Source organism: Hippoglossus hippoglossus, chromosome 19 (assembly GCF_009819705.1).
Source record: "Hippoglossus hippoglossus isolate fHipHip1 chromosome 19, fHipHip1.pri, whole genome shotgun sequence".
In the NCBI taxonomy this organism is placed as follows: Eukaryota; Metazoa; Chordata; class Actinopteri; order Pleuronectiformes; family Pleuronectidae; genus Hippoglossus; species Hippoglossus hippoglossus.
Window position 1 is genome coordinate 9,739,076 of NC_047169.1, and position 27,887 is coordinate 9,766,962.

Here is a 27,887-nt window from a genome sequence, read left to right on the forward strand (position 1 = left end):
ATGAACCACAACTCCAGAACACTGATAACAGTTTACAGGTTTTTCACAATAGTTGTTACATTATATGTGCAACACTCTTTTATATATAGTTTATATTGTACTTATTTCTATTTCTCTAGTTCTTTGTATTTATGTTGTGTTTTTTTTAAATTATGTTTATTACCTTTACTGAGTGTGTATTTCACTATTCCCTCTTTGCTGCTGTAACATGATAAATGTTGTCCAATGATTTATCTGTAACTAACAAGAACCAAAATTATAATAACTGTTTGGAGATGTTGCACAATATTTGTCCTATACAATACCAGGGATTTTATTATATTTGATTCATGCAATCTTATGGGGATTATGAATGTTTCATATCTTCTTCCAGTATTCCTGAAATATGCATGTCTTTTTTATTGAGTTACGTTCTACTTTAAATGTTTATGTTAGATATGTTCCTTTATATTTTCTTTTTCTGTTTACTCATTTAGTTTTTTGTCAATGATCCCTCTGATTGTTTGTGACTCCTTGTTTACATTTGTCACTCTTTGGTGACAGTTTGGAATAAAGTTTAGCCTGACTGAAAGAAATATAGCTGTAAACTAGTGTTATGGTTATAGGGGACACCTACTGGTTGGTTATATTGGACACCGACTGGTTTTAACATTGCAAACTGTAAATCTGTGATGTATTATGAAAAAGTTCTCCAGTTCACACCTGGAGTTTTATTGGACACTGGTCAGTAGTTTCAGAGATATGCAAAACATGTGTTTCACCAAACCACAATCCCCAGTGACGCTGTCTCCAAACACATAATAACTGAGAATAAAAAAACACACTCGTATTGGATGACTTTTCCTAATTTAATGGGGACAACTGCTGGGTGAACACAAGATTTGCATGATTATATGTCCTGCAAGCACTTTGCATGCGTTGGTGTTATTTGCGGCCAATTTGACCACAGGCATGTAAGAAGCATCATTATCTTAAACACCTTTGTTTTTGTTCTTTATAAGATGATTTAATTTTATTATCTTTACACATCTTATCTCTGCTTTAGGGCACTAATCTACCTAACCATACTAGTAGTAGTGCAAGAAGGGGGACGGTCAGTTCAGAGGTAGAGCAAACATATAGAAGCTTGCACAACAGCCTTCTAAACCATTTCTCTTATAAATGTTGGGTCAATAAGTGACATTACATATTCTACCATTGTCGCGCAATTGGCATTTTGGATGTATGGGGGGGGGGGGGTTATGTTTGACCTGAAGAAATAGAAAGAGCCCGAAACATAAAACTTGTGTAACAGTTGTGATGATTCTACATTTTTTGGGGGGGAGGTTAAAATTGCGTGGGTCAAAAAGTAGAGTGTTGCCTCGAGTTAACATGGCCACTTGCAAAAATGCAGTGCAGAGTTTGTGAGTGCACTTAACATTGTGGTTGTGTGTGTGCGTGTGTGTGGGGTGTGTGTTTGTGTCTCCCCCCCCCCACACACACATCTGACGTCATCAGCAGCAGCCAGTGGTTTTTCTGGTTGATCTGCTGCTCTGACTTCACTGTAGTGTAAAGGGTGCTGTGAATCGTATCAGGAGGGGAGGGGGGGGCTGAATTGCCCAAAAAAAAAATTGAGTCCCAATTGAGGTGCACATCCGGAGTCTCATCGCACCCTCTACCTTTTTTTTTTTAAGAGGTCTATTTTTTATCCTTAGTTTTTTTTTTTTTATTGTTGTTATTACTGTTAATTTATTCTTTTTTTGTTTTTTCCTCGTTGGTTTATGGTTTACACTCCGGGAGGGCAGAAATGGCGGCCAACATGTACCGGGTCGGAGGTATGTATGTCAATGTGGACCTTTTTTCCTCCCGGCAGAGACCCGTCCCAGGGTTTTAACTCCCCGCGGGGGGTTCGCTGGGGCGACATTTCTGCTCGTTTGGGTTTAATGGCGACGCGCGGACGTGGTTTCGCCAACACGGGCGCGTTAACGTGGAGCAGGAGGGCGATAATTTCAAAAATATTTGGGATCCAAAATGGGTCAGGCCTCGCGTCTGTCGTGGCCACAGCAGCTAGCCGCCAGCCTGCTAAATGGGCTAGCTCACAATGTAAACATTTTTTCGCTGGTCGGCACCTTCCTCTGCGTTTCGGTTTTCCAGCCTATTTCCAGCGGGCAGAGTGGAAACCGAGCCGCAGCGTGGCTTCTCCGCCGGGCATGTGTTTTTAAAACAGCGGTTTGAATGTTACCCCGGAGAGTCTGAGGCTGCCTTTGTATTTGCCTCCTCTGGCATGCAGCCATTAGTACGATACCTAATTTAGCTAACGTTAGCACCAGCTATGGCTCCACTGATTACCATGATCGCAGCCCGGGCACTAGTTTTTACCCTGTTTTCAGCCTCGCATCTCACGACAACAGCCACGTTACACGCTTCGTGTCCCCCCACTGTTCACCTACACCCACCGCAAGTGCCAGTAATTAGCAAATTGGCTCCAGTGGTTAGCTAGCTCGTTAGCACCCGAGGTGGAATTCAACATCAAATTATTGTCTGGGTTCGTGGCGTCGTTGCGTCTGGAGGATTAAACCCTCGTATTCCCACTCACCTCACGTGTGTATTATTGTTATGATCGGGCTGAAAGGGTCTCGGTGCTTGACATGTCGCACTCTCAATAAGTAGCCCAGCTCAGGTGATGTTATTGGCAGCACTTTAATCACAGCAGGATCAGGTTTGTTTCACTACATCGGGTTTGCTCACCTCCAGTGCACAGCTGCTGCCTTCAGGTGCTCTCTGGAAACTACTTCAACTTTAGCTTCTGTTGGCCATTTGTGTTTTCTGCCACGACTAATAACACATGTGCGATGCAACAAATCATTTTTAATAATAGGTTGCTTCTCATTCCATAGGTAATACCATGCATCAATGCAGCTAATGATTGTTTTCCTTATTGATAAATTGTATAGTATGTGAACGTCCAAAAATTGCCCATCACAACTTTACAGAACCACGAGTGCCTTCTTTAAAATCGCTTAATATGTTCAACTAAAACTCCAAATACCCCAAATATTTTGTTTGCAATAATGTATGACAAACAAAAGCAGGAAGTCCGCACATTGGGCATCATTTTGCTGGTCCTTCGTGACTGAAACAAAAGCTTTTTACATTTTCATGTCAATCTAAGTGACCAGTCTTCTGAGCTCAGTTAATGCTGCTGCTACACTGGGAAAATAAAAAGAGGAATATGTCTGTCAGAGCTGTAATTCATCATTTTACAACTATGAGGACGAACGTATTCTGAATCCAGAGGCAGACAACAGTGATATGTCTGTGCACTGAATACAACTGAAGGTCTCACTTTTGACAGCTGTGATATATTAACCTCTTGGCTGAGTTGTTTATGTCTCCGGAGCATTGTAATTATAAAATTTCAGGCATCGCTTAAAAGCAGCATTTTCTATGGACTGAACTTTTCCAAAGTTACCCTATAATCTGCCCAGGTGCAATTGAACCAGGCTGGATTTCAGTCTCTTTAGGTTAGGTGAAATCAAGCTGACTCAGTTTGTTGTAGAGCAGAGGAAACTCTTTTGCTGTGTCCTTATCCCCAAATGATTTACCATACAAACGTCATGGCAGAACAGAAACAGAAACTATGTCACAGGCTGTGGAAACCTTGCAGCACGCATGTTGCTTGTGTTGACCTCAGTGGTGCTAGCATGTTCAAATTGCACATTAACACACGTGCATGTTTCTAGTTTTGACCTTCCTTATATTATTTGCATTTCAACACACAGGATTATTCAGCATCACAGTTTTCTTATACAGTAAAGTAATATGTGTGTTGTGGTTTTTGTTGCAGATTATGTATTCTTTGAGAACTCCTCCAGTAACCCGTATCTGATCCGCCGAATAGAAGAACTCAACAAGGTACTGAAGTGGTCTTGTCTGTTTTTGTGTATGTGTGTTTATGTCTCTTTATGCCTGAGGGTGAATAACAAGGATTCCTCTCTGTTCCCGCACCCACCCTGCTTTGTAATGTTGTAGGTATGTGTGGTCATTTCTTGACTAAGTGCTTGTAATATCATTAAAAGAGAGACAGATGTTCCCCATTCTTCTAAATGCCATTTCTATCTTGGAGTGCTGTGTGTAGGTGGGAGAAACTATTGTAATGATTATTTTAGCTCATATAAGTCTGGACTAACATTTATTGCCAGGCTGAGTAACTGGTGATACCTGCTTTAAAAGTTGTAGAGTACCATATTTCATTCAGTAATAAAACATACATGGTTTCAATACCACACTGTCATATCTTATCAGGCTTGTCAGAAAAGCTTTTCCCATGTTGCACAGATCAAAGTCCATTCTGCTGTGTACAGATCATAGATGGGACTGAAATGCTGTTTCTCGAATCCCCGTTGACCGATATATACATGCCATAAGCAGGTTGTGTTGGTGGGAAAATGTCAGATCCCATCAGTGTCAGCATCAAAGAAAACATACTAAAGATAAACATAATTAGGTATAGATAGAATACATACCACAAAAAGTGGCGACTGAAATAACAGGAACTCCCTGCAGAGTCAGTGTGACGGTTGCTGCCTGTATGAAGCTCATAATCCTCACTTTGTGTTGAGACTGACAGAGTGGTTGATTAATTGTGATGCAGGTTTTTGCAGCTGTAACTTATGTTGCGGCTGCATTGTAATTATTTTCATTATGCTTGATTTTTTTTTTCCCACCCACATCCCTCATGTGAAAACTGTTATAAATGGAGATTGTCTGATACTGATACTGGTATCAGAAATGTCTCAAATACTGCCGAAGTGGCTGGATTGGGTATTTGAAAGTACCCAGATCTATATACTGATTTGAAAACCATGACTATAAAGTGTATAAAAGTGTATTAGTATCACTTCTTCTTTGCCACTCCAAACAGCAGTTGCGCTGTACCGCCACTGGTAAGTACTGGTTGCAGAGTGGCAAAGTGTAGCGTTAGCCAGAACTGGCTCAAATGTCAGCAGTTTGGCAATATTTCATGCTGGAAAGTCCCACCAGTAAAACAGTGACGCGTACCATATGCAAGACTTCGGTTTTGTGTTCTTTAAATGGTTTAACCTGAGACAGGCCGTACAAGAGGGATATCAGTCATCACTTCCGTACAGGGTTAGTTTTATACAGCTGTTTAAATACCTGTAATCTGTACTTGGCATCCTCAAAGTACAAAGTCCAGGTATTGGAATAGGAATCACAAAGGGAAAATAGTGTTGGAGCATCATAAAGTACAAATGCTTTTACTGTACTTGAATCCACAAAAGAGTAGAAGTTGCAGCCACTTTTCTCAAACCTTCACTTCCCCTCACTCTCCATCAGTCACACATTTAATACCGGCCAGTGTCTTTATGCCTGTCAGCTTAATTATACAGCGAGACAATCTATCAATCATTTGATCATAAGTGCTGTTGATGCCCTGGTCAGCCTGTCATAGCAGCTCGAAGAAGCTTGACAGGCACACAAAAAAACCAAGTCTCATGGGAAATTAGCAGTGTGTGCAGGGAGCTGCTGTCACACCAGTCCAGCTTCATCTCTGTCATCTCTCTCTGTTTCAGACGGCCAGTGGGAATGTGGAAGCCAAGGTGGTATGTTTCTACAGAAGGAGAGACATCTCCCACAGCCTCATCCAGCTTGCAGACAAACATGCAAGTGAGTCATCAGTCAAACACCCTTTTTGTTTGGCTCCCACGTGCAAAACACCCCCAATGTAGGCGGTTCAGTCTTGTTTCTTTAAGATAAATGTTTCACATCTTTATAAAATGAATATATTTGAGTTTGGGACCATTTGTTTGAACAGTATTTGGACTGACAGGTGATGGTGGTTTCTTTTTTTTCCACAATCTTCTGCGATTTTATTGAGAAAACAATTCAATGATGAATTAAAATAATATTTGGCATCTTCTGATAATCATCTTACGATTGATACCATGGATTCATTGAGCACTCGGTTGATTAATACATCATGAAATTATTGTTAATTGCAGCTCTACTCAAACATATTTTGTATTTAAAAGGTTGCAAATCCTTACCTTTTTTAGAAGTGAGAATTTGTCCATATTCGATACAAAAAGGTGATCAGTTGTTAGGTGGTTAATGTACATCTCGGCACCTCTCTGAAACTGAATGGTTTTCAGCCATGGTTGTATTTTTAGCCATCCACTGTGAAGGGAAACGTCATTACGGGCTTTCTGCCGCACGTCAGTCAAGCAGACATTTCCTGCAGTGTTTCCACTTAGCGTTTTCTTTGCACAATGTAACCTGCGCTATCAATAAGTTCAGTTCCCCCCCCCCCCCCCCCCCCATCATGTCGAGCACGGCCCCAGAGTGCAGCCACTTAGCGACAGCATTTTTGGAGGTGGTGCAACTGAAACTTAAAAATATGGCACTGTTCATATTGATATATGGTAGTTATATCTGAATTGCTTGTGGCTGTAAGAATAGCCAGCAGAAGAGAAATACCAGCTGGTCAGTAGAAAAGACCGAAGCAACAATCAAATTTAACACTGCCTAACACACTTTGAAAAAATAGTTCACACAATCTATGGCTCAGATTAGTGCACCCGTGCTCTCAGTGGAGTTATATTAGCGAAAATGTGTTTTGTCTCTCGTGTTGATTAATTATTGCACCTCCGGATCAAAAAAACGCTGTGAGTCAAATATGATCTCTACAGGAGAGTGAACAGGACCCATGTCGAAAATAAACCACATCTTCACACCTACGCTCACTCGTGTCAAAGCATGCAGATAGTTTTGATTTGATTTTTGCAAGATTCAAAGGCATCAGTTGCAGTGATAGCCGCTGCCTCTCAAGCACAATCGAGTTGTTTGTGTTTCAAAATTTCTGTGCGACTTCCTCTTTTCTCCATCTTAGCTTGCTATATGAGATGAATTAGCAACCAGTCGCTAACGTTGGTGAGAAGAGCGAGACTTCCTGTAGTTGACCTCGAGTGGTTTACCTGCGAAAAAAATAACTGAGTTTTGCTTTGTTTGTTTTTTTCCAATGCGATTACAGCTCTGATCAAAGTAGAGCAGGCAGGCTGCTTTCTGTTGGATTGAAGTAAGAACACCAACATAATGTATACGGAAAAAATAACTGTTTTACTCCAGACATTTAGAAACATTGAAAACGGTGAATGAAACAAATGACACTGATTTGTTGAACGTGCTTCAGCTGAAGTGCTTGATGGAGGGTTCTACAGCCAGTGTCCGAAACCCACTTCCCTCAGAATTATTCCATTTTAGAAAGGGGCATAGTGTTTGAACGTCTTTGTAACTCCCACTTGTGTTATTTCCATGAATGCCTGCAGGCAAAGAAGATCCAAAAATGTGCAACGTCTTTTGCCTTTCGCTATCATGACCGACATCGTTTCTCTACCTTTTCATACATACTAGTCAGATTTAAGTATACCTCAGTCTCAGGTTGTTTAAATGGTAGTTTTTCCAAACAGCTACACTATGAAGCGGATCTAGAAGAAAGGTTAATATGGGGGCAGCAGTGCACATTTTTTTTTACAGTGTCTCCTGCAAGACAATCATAGTGTTGCCCTCTGTTTTTCTTGTGGAAAGTTTCAGAAATAGATTTGTCAAATATGTAAAGCAGAGAGTAGAGAGGATTATTTCTCACCTCTGCACAGCTGGCCAATCACAGAACCGCGTGGGTGTAAATGTTGGATTCTGAAAATTACAGAAATGGTCCGATACACCCGCGCTCCTTCCAATTCCAGTGTTATGTTTCCAACGCTACTCGCCCATGCGATAAGCTGTTCTGACGGAATCAACCAGTAAAGCATGAAAATTCAGGGCTGAAGTTCCAGTAGGAATTTGTAACAGGAATGTAAAGCTGTACAAGTCCCACTTCTCGCTAATGAAAACATCCGGTGGAATAATACATGTAGCAGATCTTTTATAATTATATGTATATATAAGTATATGTCTGCACTGTTTCTATGTTTATTAGCTGCCTGCATTGTGTGGTGACTCGGCTGCAACAAACCAGCTAATCCAATACTTGTGTACACTGTTTTCACAGTTGGATATCTAGTAATAGTCCTGAGCATAATGACTTCATTGTCTTTTAATAGATGACAGCAATAGTTAGTGATTGAGAGTGTCCTCTTGAGACTTCTTACCAGCCTATTGTTTTGTTTCTGAAGTCTGCGCGCACGATATATCATTAATTGTCTTTAGGAAATCTGAAAGATAAATGAACGGATTTGGCTGAAACCATTTGTGACTTTAATCATCTGCCTGTAATGTATCTGTCATGGGTTAGCTTCACTGTGTCTTCTGTGACACGTGGCCGCCAGTTATTGTCAGTGTCTCTTTGAATATGGAATCTGAAGTAATTTGTCATGTGTGCGTGTGTACTTTGCAGAGGAGTTGGAAGAGGAGAAGGAGAACCCAACAGAGACAGATCTATCAGAAAAACAGAAACACCAGCTTCGTCACAGAGAGCTCTTCCTCTCCCGGCAGTATGAGAGCCTACCTGCAACACACATCAGGTACAGTACACACAGTCAATCTGGGAATACATGCTTCAAGGTACCAATATCCGGGGAATTTAACAGATAAACTGATCATATTATTGTCTGCAAAAGTCTTATTGTTGGTTAGTGGTTAATGATGCACATCCCTATAACACACTCTGCCCCCAACTGCTCATCATCTGCCGGCAGTGCTCATGGGTAGTCACTCATCCAGGCATGAACACGCCTATGAAACAGCGCTCATGTCACGTGTTGTGTGTTTTACATGGTGCTTGTCCCCTCTCTCTTTCTCTGTCAGGGGGAAGTGCAGTGTCGCATTACTGAATGAGACTGAAGCCGTTCTTTCATACCTTGACAAAGAGGTGAGCCGGAGAAAGGAAAGACTTGATTTGCTTTCTCTTGCTAGTCAGACTAGATTGTGTTTTTTTTCATATGCTGATTGTTTTGTTGATTTATTGTTTTGGCTTTCCAGTGAAAGGAAAATTACACAAATATCAAGTAAAGTTTTTGAAAGACCAAGATGAAGGTGTTATTACTTGTATTGTTCAGCCTAACACCTCAACATTAAAACTATATTGTCAAATAACTACAGCAAGTCTGCATATTTTAGAAGTTGGAACCAGACAATATTAAAGAATATGAAGCATTTTTGCCCCAAAAAATACAAAAGGTATTTGCCTAGTATCTTTCTGTCCATTTGATGTAATTATCTTTAATTATTTCAAAACATTTTATCCACTTATTTTTGTTCTGCTTTTCAGTAGATCTAGTCATAAGGTTGGTTCTGTTATACAACAGCTGATTACAAGTATACCAGCAGATTTTCAAATAGATTCAAGTTCCAGGGTTAAATGTATATAAGCACAGATGAGTTTGACATTGGAGCCTGTGTGAAAACCCTGCGGCGGAAACTGTGGAAGCTGATTCTTTGTTTTGTTAATCGCTGTCTTGTTATCTCCAGGATACCTTCTTCTATTCGCTGGTGTATGACCCGACGCAGAAGACCCTGCTGGCGGACAAAGGAGAGATCCGAGTGGGACCTCGCTTTCAGGCAGACGTACCTGAAATGCTACAAGAGGGTCAGTCTTCACTGCACATGAGCTGAATCACTTTATTTTTTGATTTGTGAAAATACGCCGACTATCTGATGTAACTTAATAAGTGTTGAGTGTCCTAGGATTCAAACCTGAAAGTTTTTCTTCCATATTAGAAACAAAAGTTGTAGAATTTCCATAAGTATTAATATTTCATAGAGGCTGTGGAGGTGGAAGTCTCAAAGTCCTTGGTATGTGTGTTTGTGTTTATGTAAAAATCTTGAGCATATTGCAGTTCCAGGCAGTTGGAGCTGCAAACCATCTGAGTGGAGAGTGCACTGATCTGTATATTGAGTTGAATCGTACCGTTTATAGCAGATTAAACTTGGATCTGGTAAAATGTGCTCATCAGCTATTGATCGAAAACAAAAACAACATTCTCTCGGGTACAATCATGAAAAGTGATTTCTTTCCACAACAAGTGGACATTTTGTGGGCAATTTCATTGGGTTTATATGAGACATTGGATTATAAATGGATTATTTGGTCATTTTATTGTGATGATGCTGTAGTGCTGTGTGTAAGCCGGTGTCTCTGTGTCCTGCAGGTGAGGCAGATGACAGGGACCAGTCGAAGCTCGAAGAAAAGCTCTGGGATCCGGAGTGTCCGCTCACCAACAAACAGATAGACCAATTCCTAGTGGTGGCACGGTAAATAACATTTCACCTCAGACATTTGCACAACCTCCTGTTCAAACGTTTCAGATAACCTGTTATGAACTCGATTCTTTCAGTCTGCAACTGAAACTACTTAAATTCTCACTAACGTAGAGATTAAATCCCTCTTTGTCTTGACAATGTATGACCGTAGTAATTAGCTCCATTATCTTGTGTTATCTGTTTGTGTATGATAATAAAAAGCAAAAATAATAAATGCACATTCCAGTTGTTTTAGTAGGACTGATTATTCTTACTTTTACTCTGTAAAGAACTGTGGAATTAATCACTGATAATTAATAACTATTGCATTAAAGATGAATAATACAAAGATGGTTTAAATATTGTAGTTTCACTTTTTATTGTTTATTTTAATGCAAAAAATGGCTCATTTTTGTTTGTGTCCCATTTTGTTTGTTCTCTCTAGAAACATATTCTCAGCTGTTTGTCTGTGGTTATTCTTCTGTACAACAATGAGCCCTACTGAGGATGACATATAATCGTGTAGTTATGTGCTGGTATACAAATGGTTGATTTCTTTCATATATAGTATATATTCTATAACGTTGTAAATGTGCATTTTTTTCCCCCAGAGCGGTCGGGACCTTTGCTAGAGCGTTGGACTGCAGCAGCTCAGTCAGACAACCAAGTTTACACATGAGTGCAGCTGCAGCCTCGCGAGATATCACATTGGTGAGTGGGACGCACACAAGGGGATACTCGCCCTGCAACAGTCAATTGTGATTTATGATAAATGATGAGTCATGGCTTCTCGAAGTCCAAATCTCAATCCCGGTTTGGAGAGAAAGTCAAACCACAGCGTATACCTCATATTATGAGTACAATACGTTATGAAGGGCAGTCTGTTTTCCCTTTTGTCGTTAACTGCTGGAGAGAGTGTTGTGTAAAAATCTATAATTCGTTCAAGATTTTAACTCCCTTCCCGTATCTCTCGGTTGCAGTTCCACGCGATGGACACACTGCATCGCCATAATTACGACCTGTCCAGTGCGCTGAGTGTGCTGGTCCCGGCGGGCGGCCCCGTGCTCTGCAGGGATGAGATGGAGGAGTGGAGCGCCTCGGAAGCCGCCATGTTTGAAGAGGCACTAGAGAAATACGGAAAAGACTTCAACGACATTCGACAAGACTTTGTAAGTGGGTGTTTATATCTGTTAACTGGAGTCACGTTGTAAAATTCATGCACTACCCACTTTATGACCTCCCCTAGGGAAGTCTCTGCATCCTGTTACCCCAAAGGGCAGCAGTATTATGACCCCCTCAACTGGAGGCTTGTTTAGGACAGCGTATGTGGCGTAAGGACAATATGAAAGTCGATAGACAAACATCAACCTGGACTCCAGAGGGTCTGTCGGTATAATTCTTTATTGACAGCTGCTGATGTCAGCTTTAATTTACTCAAATCGTGTCCACATTTGAGGTTGTAGGTCATTAAAACATTCTTTATTCAATGCTCCTGCCTCATTGCTGTGCATTCTTATGCTCATGTATGTCCGAGACCAAAGTCCTGTGGAAGCTACAAATAGTAGCTGTGTGATCATAGGTATTTTAGTGAAATATTTGACCTTTTAAACCTTATTTAACACACTGTTGGACAGCGTGCATGTTTGATTAAGCTGCAGGAGTTATTCGATAAGTTTCGGGGGACTTGCGATATGTCCTTTCCCCACTCAGTGGAAACTTGTCACAATGGGAATCCATTGTAATTGGTATGAATTCAAGCTGACCCCAGCCGCTGCTCTGTGAACGACGAAATTGCCAATTTTTACAGCCACCTTTCAAGCCTACAGGGGGTGGCAATGTGATTCTGCTGAACTTTTCCTTCCCCCCACCTACCTTTTACCGTACAATGAAGGCAGGGTATGGGTGTATACGGTGGCACCAGGTGCTCATGAATACTTATTAAGTGTGTGTGTGTGTGTGTGTGTGTGTGTGTGTGTGTGTGTGTGTGTGTGTGTGTGTGTGTGTGTGTGTGTGTGTGTGTGTGTGTGTGTGTGTGTGTGTGTGTGTGTGTGTGTGTGTGAGAGACAGGGAGTGTGTGTTTTTTCATCTGAGGCTCAGAACCAAGCGACACTGGTAGCTTTCAGCCTCTGTGGTCACGATGCCTCTCTCTCATGAATATACATGAGGGCTTTCGCACCCAGATGGCAAGAACATGAGATATTAATATCATTAATTTACTCTCTGTCTACCCCCTGCACCCCCATCCCCCTCATTCTTTCCTCTCCCGAAGCTGCCATGGAAGTCTCTGACCAGTATCATAGAGTACTACTACATGTGGAAGACCACAGACAGATATGTGCAACAGGTGAGACTGATTCTGAATTTTCAAAACGGATTTAAAATTTGACTTTGTATCTGCACATCTTAGTCTTAAAAAACTATTAGTCCTCAGTCCTGAATTTTAATTACAAATGTCTTAAATACATTTTATTACCCCCTGTAAGCAGTATTTTTTCCTCATTTGTTTTCTTATTGCTGCAGTGCTGACAGAAATCAGGCAAAAATCAATTTAGTCAGTAGATTAGTAGATACATATTTCTAGCTCTATTATGTCTGAATATTTTTCGTCATTTTTTGATTATTGTTACCTTGAATAAAGTAGGTATTGAATAGTCTGTGTGGTATGAAAAAATATTTTTGTATCCTGCCCTGTTTTGTTTTAAGTTTATATCTGTTTGATGTGCTTTTTGTTACTTTTGTCTTCATATGTTACATGCGCTGACACATTAAGCGATTATCTCTGTATCTCTGCGGTCCTGTTTTCCTGGTTCCTATTGGCACTGAAGTTTCAAATCATCAAGATCATTGTCAAACAATGTTTCTTTTCTTACTGTATTAATGAGTCTATTGTCCGTTGTTTCTGTTTTTGCTCTGAGCAGAAGAGACTGAAGGCAGCAGAGGCAGAGAGCAAACTGAAGCAGGTTTATATCCCCACGTAGTAAGTCGCTTCATTTCACGTTTCAATACTCACACGTCGGCATCGTTGCTGCAAGATGATAATGAGTTTAAATTTAAAGTGCTGCCAAAGGCTGTGGAAGTGTTTCTTGAATCTCATCATCTTGTTTTTTTATCTGACAGTAACAAACCCAACCCCAACCAGATCTCAGTGACCAATGGCAAGATGGCGACAGTGAATGGAGCGGGCCCCGGGGCCTACCATGCAACAGGCGGGGGCCGAGCCTGCGAGAGCTGCTATAGTGAGCTTTGTTTGTTTGTGTAACATTAAAACACGAAAGGGAACATGGATCATTCAAAAACTAACGGGAAACAAATTCAGCTGAACGACTAGAAGGGATGTTTTTATTTAATTTCTCCTATCACTGCTTCTTTGTCTTGACAGCTGTTTTTGATCCAGTGGTGAATATCTCGTTGGATAATGAAAACTGGTTCTGTGTTTAAACAGTTTTTTATAAGAACCAGAGATTCTTATAATCCCTTTATAATCCCTGAAAGCAAAGTTTGGATCTAATGTATTACTTAAGTCTGTTGATAACTTGATATGCACAGTTTCTGTGGATTTATATAATCACTTATCTCATTAGTCACTAAAAAGCCTCTACTGTGCCTCCTCCTTGTGTGTAGATATTGATAACATAAATTATGTAAGAGTTAGACACAGTGATGAAGAGATTGTTGCGCTGAGTGTCTTGAGACCGGCGATGCCTCTAACGAGCTTTAATGCATTTCGTACAATAACAGGCATGCAGTCGGCCCAGTGGTACTCGTGGGGGCCTCCCAACATGCAGTGTCGTCTTTGCGTTTCCTGCTGGATGTACTGGAAGAAGTACGGCGGCCTGAAGATGCCGAGCAGAGCAGAAGCCCCGGAGGAGAGGACCTCACCGATTCCGCCAAGCAATGTAAGCTCAGTCAGAAAGCACAGATGTGAAACGCGTGGGATATGGTGGAGGCGTAAAATGTGTCAGAATCAGGTTTTCTGCTTGTTCTAATGTTCAGGATTGCAGTTAATAAAGCACTTTGAATCCTCTATTCGTTTTCAGAGGTCCAAAAGTGTTGAGCTTTCTTGGTTCAACAAAAACAAATTGGCTCATGTCCCAAATTATAGATGTTTTTCAGAAAAATAAAGGGTAAAACTAAACCCACTATTGCTGCTCCTTAAATTGTAATATCTACAGTACATAAACTGAGCTGAATTCATAATATACAGTATCTCACGTATTAGCTGTTAATAGCCTCACTTCACACATCTTTACATTTCTATTGTTGGATTCAATTTTTTCTCGTGTAAAAACTGACCAGGCAAGAGAAATGTAATTCTATACATCCACAGCAGACTGTTGCATACACGTCTTAATAACTGGTACTGAAAAAGAAAGTGGAGGAAAGTGCAGTCGCCCTGTGACTAACTGTAGTTTATATATTTTTTTTATCATGAAGTGTAAAAGAAAATGTGACGAATAAATATGTCAATGTTCATTTGTGGAGTACAGATTTTTTTTGTTAGCGATTGCGGAGGACACAGTGCAGAGAGCTGAACTCTCAGAACCTGTTTCTCGGCTCTACAACCATTTTCTCAGCACATGTTTTAAAAGGACAAAGCCCAGTTGTAACATTGTCATAAGAAATGGTGTCACAATTTAATTGGAGTGGCACTTGTCACAGTGCACAAAGGCAGAGTCGTGGAGTCGGCTGATACGGATGGAGTGTAACCATTATTAATGTTAATTACACACGGGCACCTGCCAGTCCACAGTATGCGTTCCACATTTTTATTTAATAGCCTTGTGATTAATTCTTTCTTTCGCAGAAATTAAAATGTTCTGTCTTTGCTGAAGCTGCTGATTCAACTCAATGACCAGTTTGGAATTTGCAGTTACATAAACTCCCACCTCACTGTGTGGACACCAATAATCTGGCTATTGACCTTATTCTAAAAAAGACGCAACACCGATTATGATGTTTACATGAGTTACATAAAGAATATTCCACTCATATTCTGGTTTACGCTTTACAGAGCACAGATAATGACACCTCAACATCACATCCCACCACTTGTTTACACTGGAACCTTGGGCATGAATCGTCTGCATAATGCAATGACTTCTCCACATGTCTTAATTTGATTATTGATAGATCTGAGTATGACCTCATTCGGATTAACATCAGAAAATGCTGGATACACGGCAGCATCTTATTCACACTTATCTTTATCAGGTTCATACTAGAATATTGCTGCTCATATAAACCTGTCTTTTCTAACATAATGCAGTTTAATCACAACATATTATTGTTGAGTTGATCACATCTTCTGATGATGCTTTTTATTAAATTCCTTTTGTATTTGAAAGCTGGACTGTGATGTTAATCATAAAAACAGCTTGGCAGTAAAATTTGAAAAGAATGTTGAAAAACAAAGTTAGATGACGACACTAATCCCTCAAAACTACAGCTTCCATAAGTCTTCTTTCATTAGAGTACTGTAAATGAAAAAACTTTGTGGTGTGGAGGCAAATGGAACAGAGAACGGCCAGGAAATGGACTGTAACATGGGCTAATGTGTTTTTCAAACTTTTAAAGCTCTTGAAAACTTAGTTTAAAGTCTGATATTAAATATTCATAACTAAATATGCAACCGTAGCATATAAAGTTTGGGGAAAGAACTCCCTTGGGTATTTATAAAAAAGTTTTAGACCACACAAAAAAAAAAGATATCTTATGCAAACTAGAACTGTTTCAGCTTGGTCCAAAAATGTTGTTGGAGCAAATTTTGTTCAGAGGTTTTTTTATAGAGCAGCGTGTCCTTTTCATCAGTACACCTGTATTCAGTGTTCTTTTCTCTGTCTCCTTCCTTCCTTCCCAGGAGTCTCGCTCACGAGGTCACGCTCCCCGCCAGTCCAACCACATGGTGCCGATGCGGAACAGCGGCAGCCCCAAGTCCTCCATGAAGACCAAGCAGGCCTTCCTGCTGCAGGCCACCCGCCTCACCAAGCTGGCCCGGCACATGTGCCGTGACATCATCAGGCTGCGCCGTGCCGCACGCCGGCCCTTTGTCCCCATTAACTGTGGGGCCATAAAGGCAGAGTGTAAGAGCTCTTTCAATTCCTCCTAACTTCTGCCACATGGACACACACAGACAAACACAGCATATGCAGACATATAGAAACACACACACACACACACACACACACCCCACACCACCCCGCCTCACCCTGACTGCCCCGCCATCAACCCCCATCTCTGCCCATCTCCGCCCCCACACCGCTGTCTGTCTCCCTTTCTGTTTTTATTATTATTGTTATTATTATTATTTTGGTTTTGTATTCTCCCCCCCCCCCCCCCTTTTTTCCAATAAAGACTGCCTGTCCTCATAACTATGAGTTTTGATCATCTTTTCATTCATAGATTTATTTTTTATTTTTTATTATTTTATCTGTTGTGGTGTTGTCTTATACTCACTGTGAACTGAAACCCACTGTTGGAATCATACACAAAGACTTTAAACAGGACTATTGTACATGAACACCCACTTTGAATATACACATAACCGCAGATTTTGCTCCTGACATTAACAGTTAGTCTGTAATGGAAAAAAATAGAAGTCATATTCTAGTCTGAGCCGTATATTTGGTGAAGTTAGACGTAGAGAGAATGTATTTTACTAAGAGACACTCTATTTTGTCTCAGCCACCAAATGTTTATTGTAAATACTAAACTTCAGCTTTACTGTGTTCGCCATAATCATTTAAAAAAAAAAAAGAGATTTTTATTCCATATTTTGTGCACACACATCTTCTCCTCATGCTGTAAATCATGTGTTTCTGGACAAAATGAATGATAAATGAGCTTTGGACTGATGAAACTTGAAATAACGGAGGTTAAAGCTTAAGAATTTCTTTTGTCTGGTACGAGGAATAACGACAGCAGGGGGTTGTTCACTGTTCGCTGCTAGCTACATCCTCCCCCATCACTGTAGACCAGGCTCAGGCCGTCAGACCTCATCTCCTGGACCGCAGTGTCTTAACCATACCATCCACTTCAGCTGTTCGCCTGTGTTCAAATCATGCTCAACACTCCTCTGAATCCATCCTGTTGCTTCCTCTGTTCTGTAAATCCTGTGGCGCGGGATTTGCCATTACCCCCTCCTCCACCTTGTCCTTCATTTTTATTGACCGACGTGTTGCAATATTCTCATCTCACCTTCTACCTCTCTCTTACTTTTTTCTTTTTTGCTCTTTTCTCTCATCACTGTGTGAACTCGGAGTAGACCTCCAATAAAGCCGCACCTGAAAGCATCTCTTCCGAGTCCTTGTGCTTCATGTGTCCATGTTATCTGTCCATTAACTTCCACCACACTCCAGAGGAACCACAACCCACCCTGTCACCCTGACCTCGCACCACCCCCAGCATGCACTCAACTCTCAGCGCCTGCTCCCGTGACGCCCTCATATATCGATGTATGTGTGTTTACAGTGGGCTTCTCGTTGTGAGTGTGCATGTGGAAGCATGTAGGAGAGATCTTAATTGTTTTTTGTGGTCATGTCATACCAGGAAGCATCTCACCATGTTATTACCCCCAGAGTGATTTGCATTGACTCCTGCGTCTCCATGCATTCTAACCATCTTCATAAGACAACCATAAACAAGGTCCCCCTCCTATCAACTGATATATATACAGATTTCAATGAACACTCACTTGGTGTTAATTGCATGAAATTTGCCACATTAACTGCTTAAATGTTAAAACAGTACTATTTGTTCTTGGTCAGCCAGCATGGAGTAGAGGGAGTTCATGCAATCTGAGAAACACTGCACTGCTTTGTAAAATGTGTGTGTGTGTGCGTTTAATTTAGACATGTTAAGGGTGTCAGAAGGGCAGGGGACCCGCCTGCCCAAAACCAGGGCCGCCCAAAGGAGCACTCTGACCAGTGTCGTGCAGTTTCTAGGTAAATCAATGCAAATAATCCGATTTTAATCAATAGAATTGACATTGATGAGTCACAATTTGACTCTATTGTACTGAAGAACTGTGTCAAATGAATCAGATATGAGCTGAAAACATTCAGGTGGTCCTCAGAAACCAGTTGATGCAGCCCTGGTGTGGCGTCTCTTTCAGAGTCCCGTCCTGCAGCCCACGCCCCTCGCTCCCACCGCACCACGGGCCTGCAGACGCCCCCCCCCTCGACGCCTGCTCTCCTCTCTCCCGCACGGCCCCCATGGCATGCTGGGAAAACGCAGCTACCACCACCACAGCAGGGCTGAGCCGGACAGGCGCTCAGGTAGACACACAAGCACACACACAATTAAATCAACAACACAAAAAGTAATTTTGTTTTTTCAAAAAGCCTGTTATTGCTTAAGTTAATCCTGCCCTGAAGCAAAAGTCATTGGATGTTGTGTTTAAAAAGTGATAAATTCCTCCCTTCTTGCTTTTAACTGAGTTAGTGCTGATGTGAATGAACCTTGGGGAGCGTACAGTGTTGATATCTAATGTTCTTGTCATCAGTTTGCTTGATGAAATCCAGTTAGAGGAGATACGCCCGGAGTTGATAACCTTTTCTGCCATTTCTTATCTAAACTAGCTCGTTGGAGAGAATGACAACTAATTCTATCTAAAGCGAATCAGCAGATGGGGGTCATTTGGATAATTTGGATGATTCAACTTCATTCTGACACTTTGTTTTTTATTGGTAACTTCACTATTCTTACTGAAATTGAAACACAGTCATATGTTGCACCACTTGTAACAAGGAAAAGCAATAAACCAATCAATACTATTCATAAGCTGGCGGAGTCCCTCATGCACTTTGCATCTTTCTCTCACTGCTGTGGCTTTGTTTTCACAGAGAACCCAGGTACAACAGGTGGACCCCCCCTGGTACGTCTCTTATTATCTTTTATATATATATGTATTAACCCTGCACCACTGAATCTATATTATTTAATTGTGTTTTCGCAGCACAACGGCCGCACCAGCAGCAGTGGCAACACCCGAGGAGGGGTGATGATCCGCAAGAGGCGCCCCAACTGGATCGATGCCCCCGATGACAGCTTCTTCCTCGTCACCCGGGAGACCAGGTAAGCAAAGGTGACCCTTTTCCGACCTCTGATTGGCTGAATGTGCGTGCGTGTGTGTGCATGTGAAGGGAAAGCAAGTGTTGCTGAGAGTCGATCAATAGAGGAATTGAGCTGCAACTTAAAAGCAACACAGATTCAACACAACTCATTCAAGCTCAGACCCACTGAGTTGACAGTGTGGCAAATTGGGAAGCTGGCTCTTTTTCTCATTTAGCTTAATTTAAAGGTGTAAAAAACATCAGTGCATCATCTCAAAGATATAAAATCAATGACAGTGTGAATCATCGAAACACAACCAGCTGACATCACAAGAAAATATAACATATAGGGCCTTATCTAACACTCTGGTCATGTTTGCTATTCTCTCTATTTTAATGAGAAGATTTAACGTTTTACAATTCATATCAGTTGACTTGTTCAATTTCTTCAAGAAATGGGGTTCAAAACAATAGAGTAATAGGTGTCAAAAATAAATAGCGAAAACAAATATAGAAAAAAGGTGTAGGATGAAGTGACAGCTGTTATTACACCTTCCATCTACCCACATAATTAATTTAAATGGCTGCCGTATAAGGGGGCTTAGATCAGTCAGTGCAAACTGAAACAGAGACAAAACCACAATCAATGCTTTCTATTTCTATTCTATTCAACAACATGATGAATATTAAATTTAATAAAACAGGAATTTGTTTTCATACACTTTTTCAAAGGTGTTGATGATAAATTAAACTTTACTTATTAAAATCAAATAATTTCTGAATGATTTTCAGTTCATAGGAATATACCAACCTTTTAGGCTAATCACCAGAATTTTGAGGCTTTTTGAAGAATAATTTATGACATCATTAAAAGATCAAATTTGATTGATATTTTATTCGCACAGTTTAAAAATACATAAAAAATTACAATTCCCATCAGGCTTATTTTAAAGCCTCTGGGTAATTAATGTTAAAAATACAATATATAACATGCAGAAAATTACATGACCACATAAGAGAGTCAACAGCATAATGACATATTGATAAGAATCTGCATAAATTCAAAAAAACATAATTTTCCATGTCCTTTTTCTCTTGAAGCTGGTGGGGCTCAAAGCGTCTTCACAGGCACAAACTCTCATGCACATAATGAGTGAAAGTTTGCATGTCTGTATGTGAGCGAGAAAGATGTTCTCCCATTAAGCCTGTGTCTAAATGAGCCATGGCACCCGGCCCTCACAGCCGCCCTCAGACCGCCGGGACTAAAATTAGAGCAGCTAACTGGTGCAGATGGGCCAGCGAGGAGCCAGGCACCGCTGGTCCCTGAGTGGAAATATCATTACCACATTAACCACGGCTGCACTCACATGGATCAGTCACTTCCCACCAAGACAACATTGGCTCTGTGTGTTTGTGTGTGTTTGTGTGTGTGTGTGTGTGTGTGTGTGTGTGTGAGATAGCATCACTCTGAACACTGTACCCTTTCTGTTGTATCACGTTGCCATTGGCTCTCCTGGTAAAGACAATGAATGGTTTTCTGAGTAAAAGACATTAATATATCTGCTATGAGAGGCTGCAGCTAATGACACATGATCGGAAGTTTCATTTTCTCCTCCCTTCTCCATCTCTTTGTGCTCCCCTCTCTCTCTCGCTCTCTTTCTTTCTTTCTTTCTTTCTTTCTCTCTCTCTCTCTCTCTCTCTCTCTCTCTCTCTCTCTCTCTCTCTCTCTTTCTTTATCTCCCAGTGTGATGAAGAGCAACAGAGGAGAAAGAGAGAGTGGGAGATCACTCCCTCTTATTCAAGGATGCAAAAGAGACAAATAGAGGCAAAAACACTTTTTCTGCAACGCGTAAAACATTAAACGTTAAATTGGACTTATTGGATTAAATGAGGACAAGAAAAGTAAAAGGAATCCACAAAACACTAAAGTTAATTCTGCGGGAAATTAACATTTGTGCCAGATTTTATAGCGTTCCATCCAAAGTGTTGAGATATGACGTTTGTTCATTTTGCAGATTGCACAAAAATCTCCGAATGGATTTCCATGAAACTTGGTGGAAGGGTGTGGTCCAGGAGACACACTCCAAGGAAGAACCCATTACATTTTGTGCGTACATGGATTTAGGGCAGATCCAGATTTTTACATCTTTTACATTGCAAGACTTTGTTGCATTTCTCAACATTTTCCTAATTTTCCCAGGGAATTATTCATGAATCTTGATGAAAGAAATCAGGCACATTTAGGGGACTGATGAGTGTGTGAAATTCAGTTCAGCTTGATTAATTTAAAGGGGGCTGTTGGGTCTTGGTGGAGATATGCGCTCCACTGAGTGCCATTCTAGTTCATTTTTAAATGTTCAAAAGTGTTATTCAAATGGTGGTTCTGCAGTAAATCTCAGGTGATCACCAACTTCAGTAAGAGTCAACATCTGGGGGCCATTTATATCTCTAATGAAAAACAAAATCAATTGCAATCAATACAATAGTTATTGCGATTTTTCATTCTGGAGGAGAGTGGTGTAAATGATGAACTTAAGTCCACTTTCAATGCATAATGCATTAGTGCTATACTTACATATTTCAATTACGTGCTGTTTCATACTTCATTTATCATTTAAGTCCACAACACATCAGGTCCAGTGTAAGTAACCTTTCAGATTTAGATTTAGGTAACACCTTGTAACACAGCCTGTGATTTACAGTGTAATTTCAGTCTCTAATAAAATACTGCTGCAGTCCTGCTGGTCTTTAAAGACACAGTAGAGGAGTATAATTTATTTCTTCATTCCCTCCTCGCTCTTTTTTTGTGTGTAATGAAATTTAAGAACTCGTAAGAATGGGGGAGTTTATGAAAAAATGTTCACAAGAGAAAACACATTCTTCAACTATTACAGTTGCTTTTGCTGTGAATTAAAAAAGTTATCCAAGAGATTCTTTTTATTTCTATGTGAGGAGATGTGAGCTCCAGAAACACCAAGACACAAAGTTACTGAAATCATTTATAAACATGCAGAACAATAATCAAGAAGAAAATGAAACACAGCGTCTCATGACAGCAGAAACACGAAACAATAAAGTGAGAGATATTAATGTTAATAGAAATAAGATCACACTGTGCCACATCGTTAGACACAAACGGAAACACGCAGAGCAGAAGTGCAGACGCAAATATATAACATATATACAGTTTATCTGTTTGACATAATGAAAACAAACCACAAAGAAGACGTGTGCAGGTGTATGAAGGCAAAGTAGAAATGGGACGATTGAGACAGATCAGAGCAGACTGATCTTTATTACCTCGGCCAAGGAGGTTTTGTTTTCACCCCTGTTTCTGATTGTGAGCAAGACTAAGCAAAAACTCCCAATTGGATTATCACGAAACTTGGTGAAAGGATGTCTTATGTGTCAGGGAAGAACTCATTCAACCTTGTTTGAATCAGGATCATTGCAACATCTTTCACCATTTACAACATTTTCCCAGGAAATAATTCATGGATCTTGATGAAAATCAGGCTCATTCAGGCGACTGATTTCTGTGAGTATGTGAAATTTGGTGCAGCTTGATTGCATTTAAGTGGGTTGTTGGGCTGAATTCATTTATTATATATATCAGGGACAGGGCCACATTTTTCTGCAGAATTTGTACTTTTAGTTTAAACACTTAAAGTACATTTGATTTATAACACAAGAGTACTATTAAATAGGATTTTTAATGCAGGATTTACTTGTAATCAAGTATGTTTTACATTATAGTATTGGTATATTTTTAGGATCCAGGTAATTCCGCCATGACTGTGTCCAATGAAAGAAACAGGGAGGTTGGATTTGGACTGAGCAGCAGAAATGGGAACAGAGCGAGAGACAGAGGGAACAGATCTGTAAACGAGACAGCTTGATATGTTTGACAGTGGATTTACGTGTTTGCTCTCCTCCTCCCAGTGGCCAGCTGAACGGACAAACGCCGGAGCTTTGGACGATGTGCCACCAGAACTAAATCTGTTCCCTTCCTCTCTCTGGTTTATATTCTGCTGCAAATACGTCACACTGCGTACAAGTGAGAGCACAGTGCAGAGTATTGAGCTTGAAAGACGAGTGCGGAGGCTCCTAAAGATGAGAGTAAATTCACACTTGGTTTCACATGGAATATCATCATCTTACACGTGCAACACAATCACTGCTATAATCACATTCTCATACACACGGCACAATCATCTCATCACAGTGTTGGTCTTAAACCCTGCATCCTCCATGTAAGCGGATGGGACATGGACTTATCTCTATAAACAGACTCTGGAGAATATGTAGGTGAGGGACAAGATTTAGGGGCAGGAAGCCTTCCGGTTTCTGTTTCTACTTTGGATGCCCGCAGTTTAACAGTCTGAGTGAGGAGGACAATTTCTGGATAGCTGGAGGAAGCGGAGACGCATCATCCATCTTTATTTACATTATTATGTACCTATTGCATTCACAAAAGCTATTTATTTCTCTTGCTATTATTTTGTTTCATATACAACATTATTTTTCCCACACACACTGTAAAATCAATCTTTATTTCAACAAACATAGCACAAAACACCATAATTACATAAACATGTTATTATCCTCTATTGCTCAGACTATCCTGCAAGACTGTAATGCATATAGAGAACAGTGCTGTGTGTGAGAGAGCATGACTTTAAATGAAAGAAAGAGCAATTTCACATGTAATAGGCTACAGAACCTATGATGTTATGTGCAAAACCAAGTAATTATCTCTTAAGGGGCCTCTCATACTCGCATGCACTTACAGACGCTGTAATCACACTTGGATGATGCAGCCACATAATGTACAAGGAGTCTCCGCGAGTGCTCTGGTGCTGATTTTATTACGAGCAAGGATCAGGAGGGAAGAAAAAAACCCTCGGTGCTGCTGAGAGAGCAGAGAAAGAGGAAGAAAATGGGAGCACATGTAGTTGACTTTACATGAACGCCTTAGGGGAACAATGAAGAATCGTGTATGTGGTTCTGTGTCTTGCTCTTGTGAATTACATTAGTGCTGTGGCCCACACTTCTGAGCGTGCGTACGCCGCGGTCTTGGGTTTAGTGCTGCGGCTGCTGAAAGAGCACTTCCTCTCTCAGTCTGGAAATTGCCACTGAGCCCATTTCTAAGCCTGAAAATCCTGCAGAGATGATCCCCTCTCTTACTTCATAACAGAGATAGACACTGATGCTCGATACACGCCGCTCTCTGCTTTAGTGAATCCCCCTGAAATGAGAAAAGGCGCTTGTTTCTAATTACTTCCTCAGCGGCCTGGAACCTCAATATGGTGTCCTCAAACTGAACTCATCCGCCTGCGTTTAATCACTCCAACCAACTTAAAGTTCACAGCTTTCTCTCTTTATTAGTTTCTCCATCATACGTGTCAAATGCGTCGGTTTCTGCTGCCGAGGCCGCGCACCTCACGTAAAGCTGGTCACAGTCCTGTAGGTGAGCTGAACACAGAAAACAAACATCGCTCCAAGGAGACATTGTTTGAAACAGAATCGATTATTGAGTAATGGAGAATTTTTTTTTTGCTTACAGCTATGCAATCAATTGAGTAACTAGCAGCAGTTCAGTCGAATGCATTGTTGTTGAGCAGTAATATACATGACAAATTAGCAGCCAAACTGCAGAGTGGCCGCAGTAATGAGAAGTAGCCGGATAAATTAGAGGAATCAAGCCTATGGACAGCCGAGTATAAATAATACATTCACACAAACATTATCCGCAGGCTTTTTCCACGGCTACGTACAGAAACATAAAGATGCAATCGTGAATTATTTAGCTCCCACAAAAAATTTGCAGCCATGATATTTTTAATATCAAACGCCATATTTACAACATGTTTCATGAAAAATCTGATGTGTTTTAAATCACAGAGCTTCCCTCAGAAATAACTTAATTCATCACACGTCCAGAGACTTCAAGAAAATAGTTTAATTATGCAACAATTTCATTGTAATTTAATGGAAAAAAGTAATAATATTTCATGGGGAAAAAAGCTAAAATCATTTAGAAACCTTTATTCCACTCTTTCTAGATCCAGAATGTTAATCACTAATCTCATTGTTTCTTGAGAAACTATGAAAAACCCTTTCACATGCAGATGTATCAAACAATATTCTTGCAGGCCACCACTATGAAACCTCTCCTTCTCCACAACAGACACAATCTCCTCCAGGTCTGTGAGGTCCTTCCTTCAGATTAGACATAGTTTCAATCAAAGTCCTGACTCTTGTTATATTGTGGTGCTGATGTGACAAAAGATGAAGTATTTTGTATATTTGTGAAACCTATACTAAAGTATAACTTAACAATATGCTCCACATTCCTCGTTTTAATGCAGGGGACTTTATTCAGAATCAGGTTTTATTGCCAAATGGGTTTACACATGCAAAGACTTGGCTGTGTTATGTTTGTGTTTAAGCATACCAATAAAATATAAGAATAGAAAAATGATAAACACTATGTACAATATGAACTTTAGATATGTGCAATATAACGTTTGTACAATAAGACTGTTATTGGCCTCAGAGAGTTTAAATTTCATAGTAACAATGCAATGATGGGGTCCAGGGCCTGATTGATGTGGCCCTCGTAAAAAGACTACCCTTTCTCGAAATATAAGGACTTTATTCTCGAATTCTCCTTTCTTCCCCCCTAAGTGACCCTAGTACTCGCACATTACATTACATTACATTTAGCTGACGCTTTTATCCAAAGCAACACAGATTAGTTGACAGGGAAGACTGTAAGTGGAGCTCACCTCCAGGTAGCCACACCATAAAAGCTTTAATCACATCAGAAACATCTCAGTGGTGAACAGTATATGGGAGGCAGCCGAGAGGTCAGTGTAAGTCATGGCAGGATCAACATTTCTTGATGAGAGCTGAGATTCCTTCTGAGGCCTTATGAGCTCAGCCGCATGTGAAACAACACTTTGGTCAGGCAGAATAAAACAGGCATTAAGACGCAAAACTCCCTACCCCTATTCTGTGTGCTATATATAATATAAAGTATAAAGTAGTTAAAACTAAATAAATGTACTAAGTTACAACTACACTGTAACTGACTAACGCTTTACTTTTTTCTCTCATATTAGCTTTTTCATCCGTGTGTCTTCTTCTGCACTTATATCTCGTCTCGTCTCCACATCTCCAGGAGGGCCAGGCGGCTGCTGTCCCGCTCCCAGCTGAGGCACGCCTGTCGGCAGCCCTGCGAGCTGATCACCCTGCGCAGGGCTTCCCAGGGTCCCCCGCAGGGGCTCGTCCTGGCGCCACCACACCCTCACCCCAGCCTGAGAATGCGAGGCCCCATCGTCATCCACGACTGAGCGGACCAGCAACACGCCAACAAACAAACTCTCACCTCATATTCTTCTCATTTAAACATCCTCCTTTGCTTTTAGTCCTTTATAATCCTCGACAACACCGGAAGCTGGTGAGCCGTGATGCAACGGAGATTTACACCTGACCTGACTGCAAGTGCTGCCTGTCTTTTAATCCCCCTGGAAATGTGTGAAGGTGTGTGTGAGGAAAATGAGGGGGATGCTTTTCCTAATTTTTATGGATGGACGTAACGACAGAGCTTCGTGTGACCTTTGTGTTGATGGTGAATTGTCGTGAAGTTATCAGTTTGTATAAAGTTATTTTGGGGCAGGGACATGGGGATTAGGGTATAGAACGGGTTAGGTTATGGGAGGGGGTTGGTTTTAATTAATGGGGACTGGGGGTATTTTAACATTGGAGGCAAATGTCTGACGCTGACATAAAAAAATGAAAAGTAAATGCACTGTACTGTGTGAAACAGCCTTTTTAAGAAATGGCTGCTTAAAATTTGTACCTGCAGTTTTTCCCGCGCTCATCCTGACATGTAAATCAAAACGCTGGAGCCACTGTTGCAAAACGACGGACATTACTGAACAAATATATCAGTTATTCATGAGCAATCGTGCAGGTTTGGAAACATAACAGGGCAAAGAAATAGCGCATAGAGCTAGCAAACCTCCCTCTGTATAATATGTTGTATATCTCATTACGGCACTGTAAATCTTCTCATTCTATTTCTACGGGCGACTGTACCTACCTAGCCCGAACTTGGGTACTAAAGCACTTCCTTTGCAGCAGATAAAAAGGGCATGGATCCATCATATTCCACATGAGGCTGTGACGCACTGGCAATATTTTTGAGGTGGACATAATCAACTTTGCCAGCCGATGTTTGCTATCTGCTATTTGCTGATGATGCCTATTTTCTTCATTGTTCTTTTAAGCAACTTTTTCCTGTTTCCAGACCTCTTTTTTCCCCCTCTCTTCTCTCTTGCTGCTTCGTGGACAAAGTTGCCTCTCAAAAAAGTTGCCGGTTCACCCGTCCGGCCTTCGGGTGTGTACAGTTCTGAAACTGGCATCGCCGCTGCATGTATTTGAGGCTCGAGCCTCCGCTGGCCAACGGGTCACGTGATTTCTTCTATTTCATTCAGAATGTTTATGTTTGTGTTTCCTGTATGTCTTGTGTTGAATTATGAATATGCTGAGAACTGTAATAATAATTAAAAAAAACAACAACACAATGCCAGA

At 40.8% G+C, this 27,887-nt stretch overlaps 1 protein-coding gene across 1 annotated transcript; it reads left to right on the forward strand.

Moving 5' to 3' along the window:
- Nucleotides 1-1,786: 1,786 nt before the first annotated feature.
- Nucleotides 1,787-27,887, forward strand: mta3 (metastasis associated 1 family, member 3). The gene is given in 20 exon segments (XM_034570255.1): nt 1,787-1,814; nt 3,827-3,894; nt 5,574-5,667; nt 8,393-8,519; nt 8,803-8,866; nt 9,466-9,583; nt 10,146-10,248; nt 10,848-10,947; nt 11,217-11,405; nt 12,506-12,580; nt 13,155-13,213; nt 13,354-13,472; nt 13,975-14,132; nt 16,094-16,316; nt 18,084-18,176; nt 18,347-18,402; nt 18,404-18,509; nt 19,077-19,108; nt 19,190-19,308; nt 26,473-27,887. Coding segments are annotated over 20 exon segments (2,103 nt in total). The 3' UTR covers nt 26,645-27,887.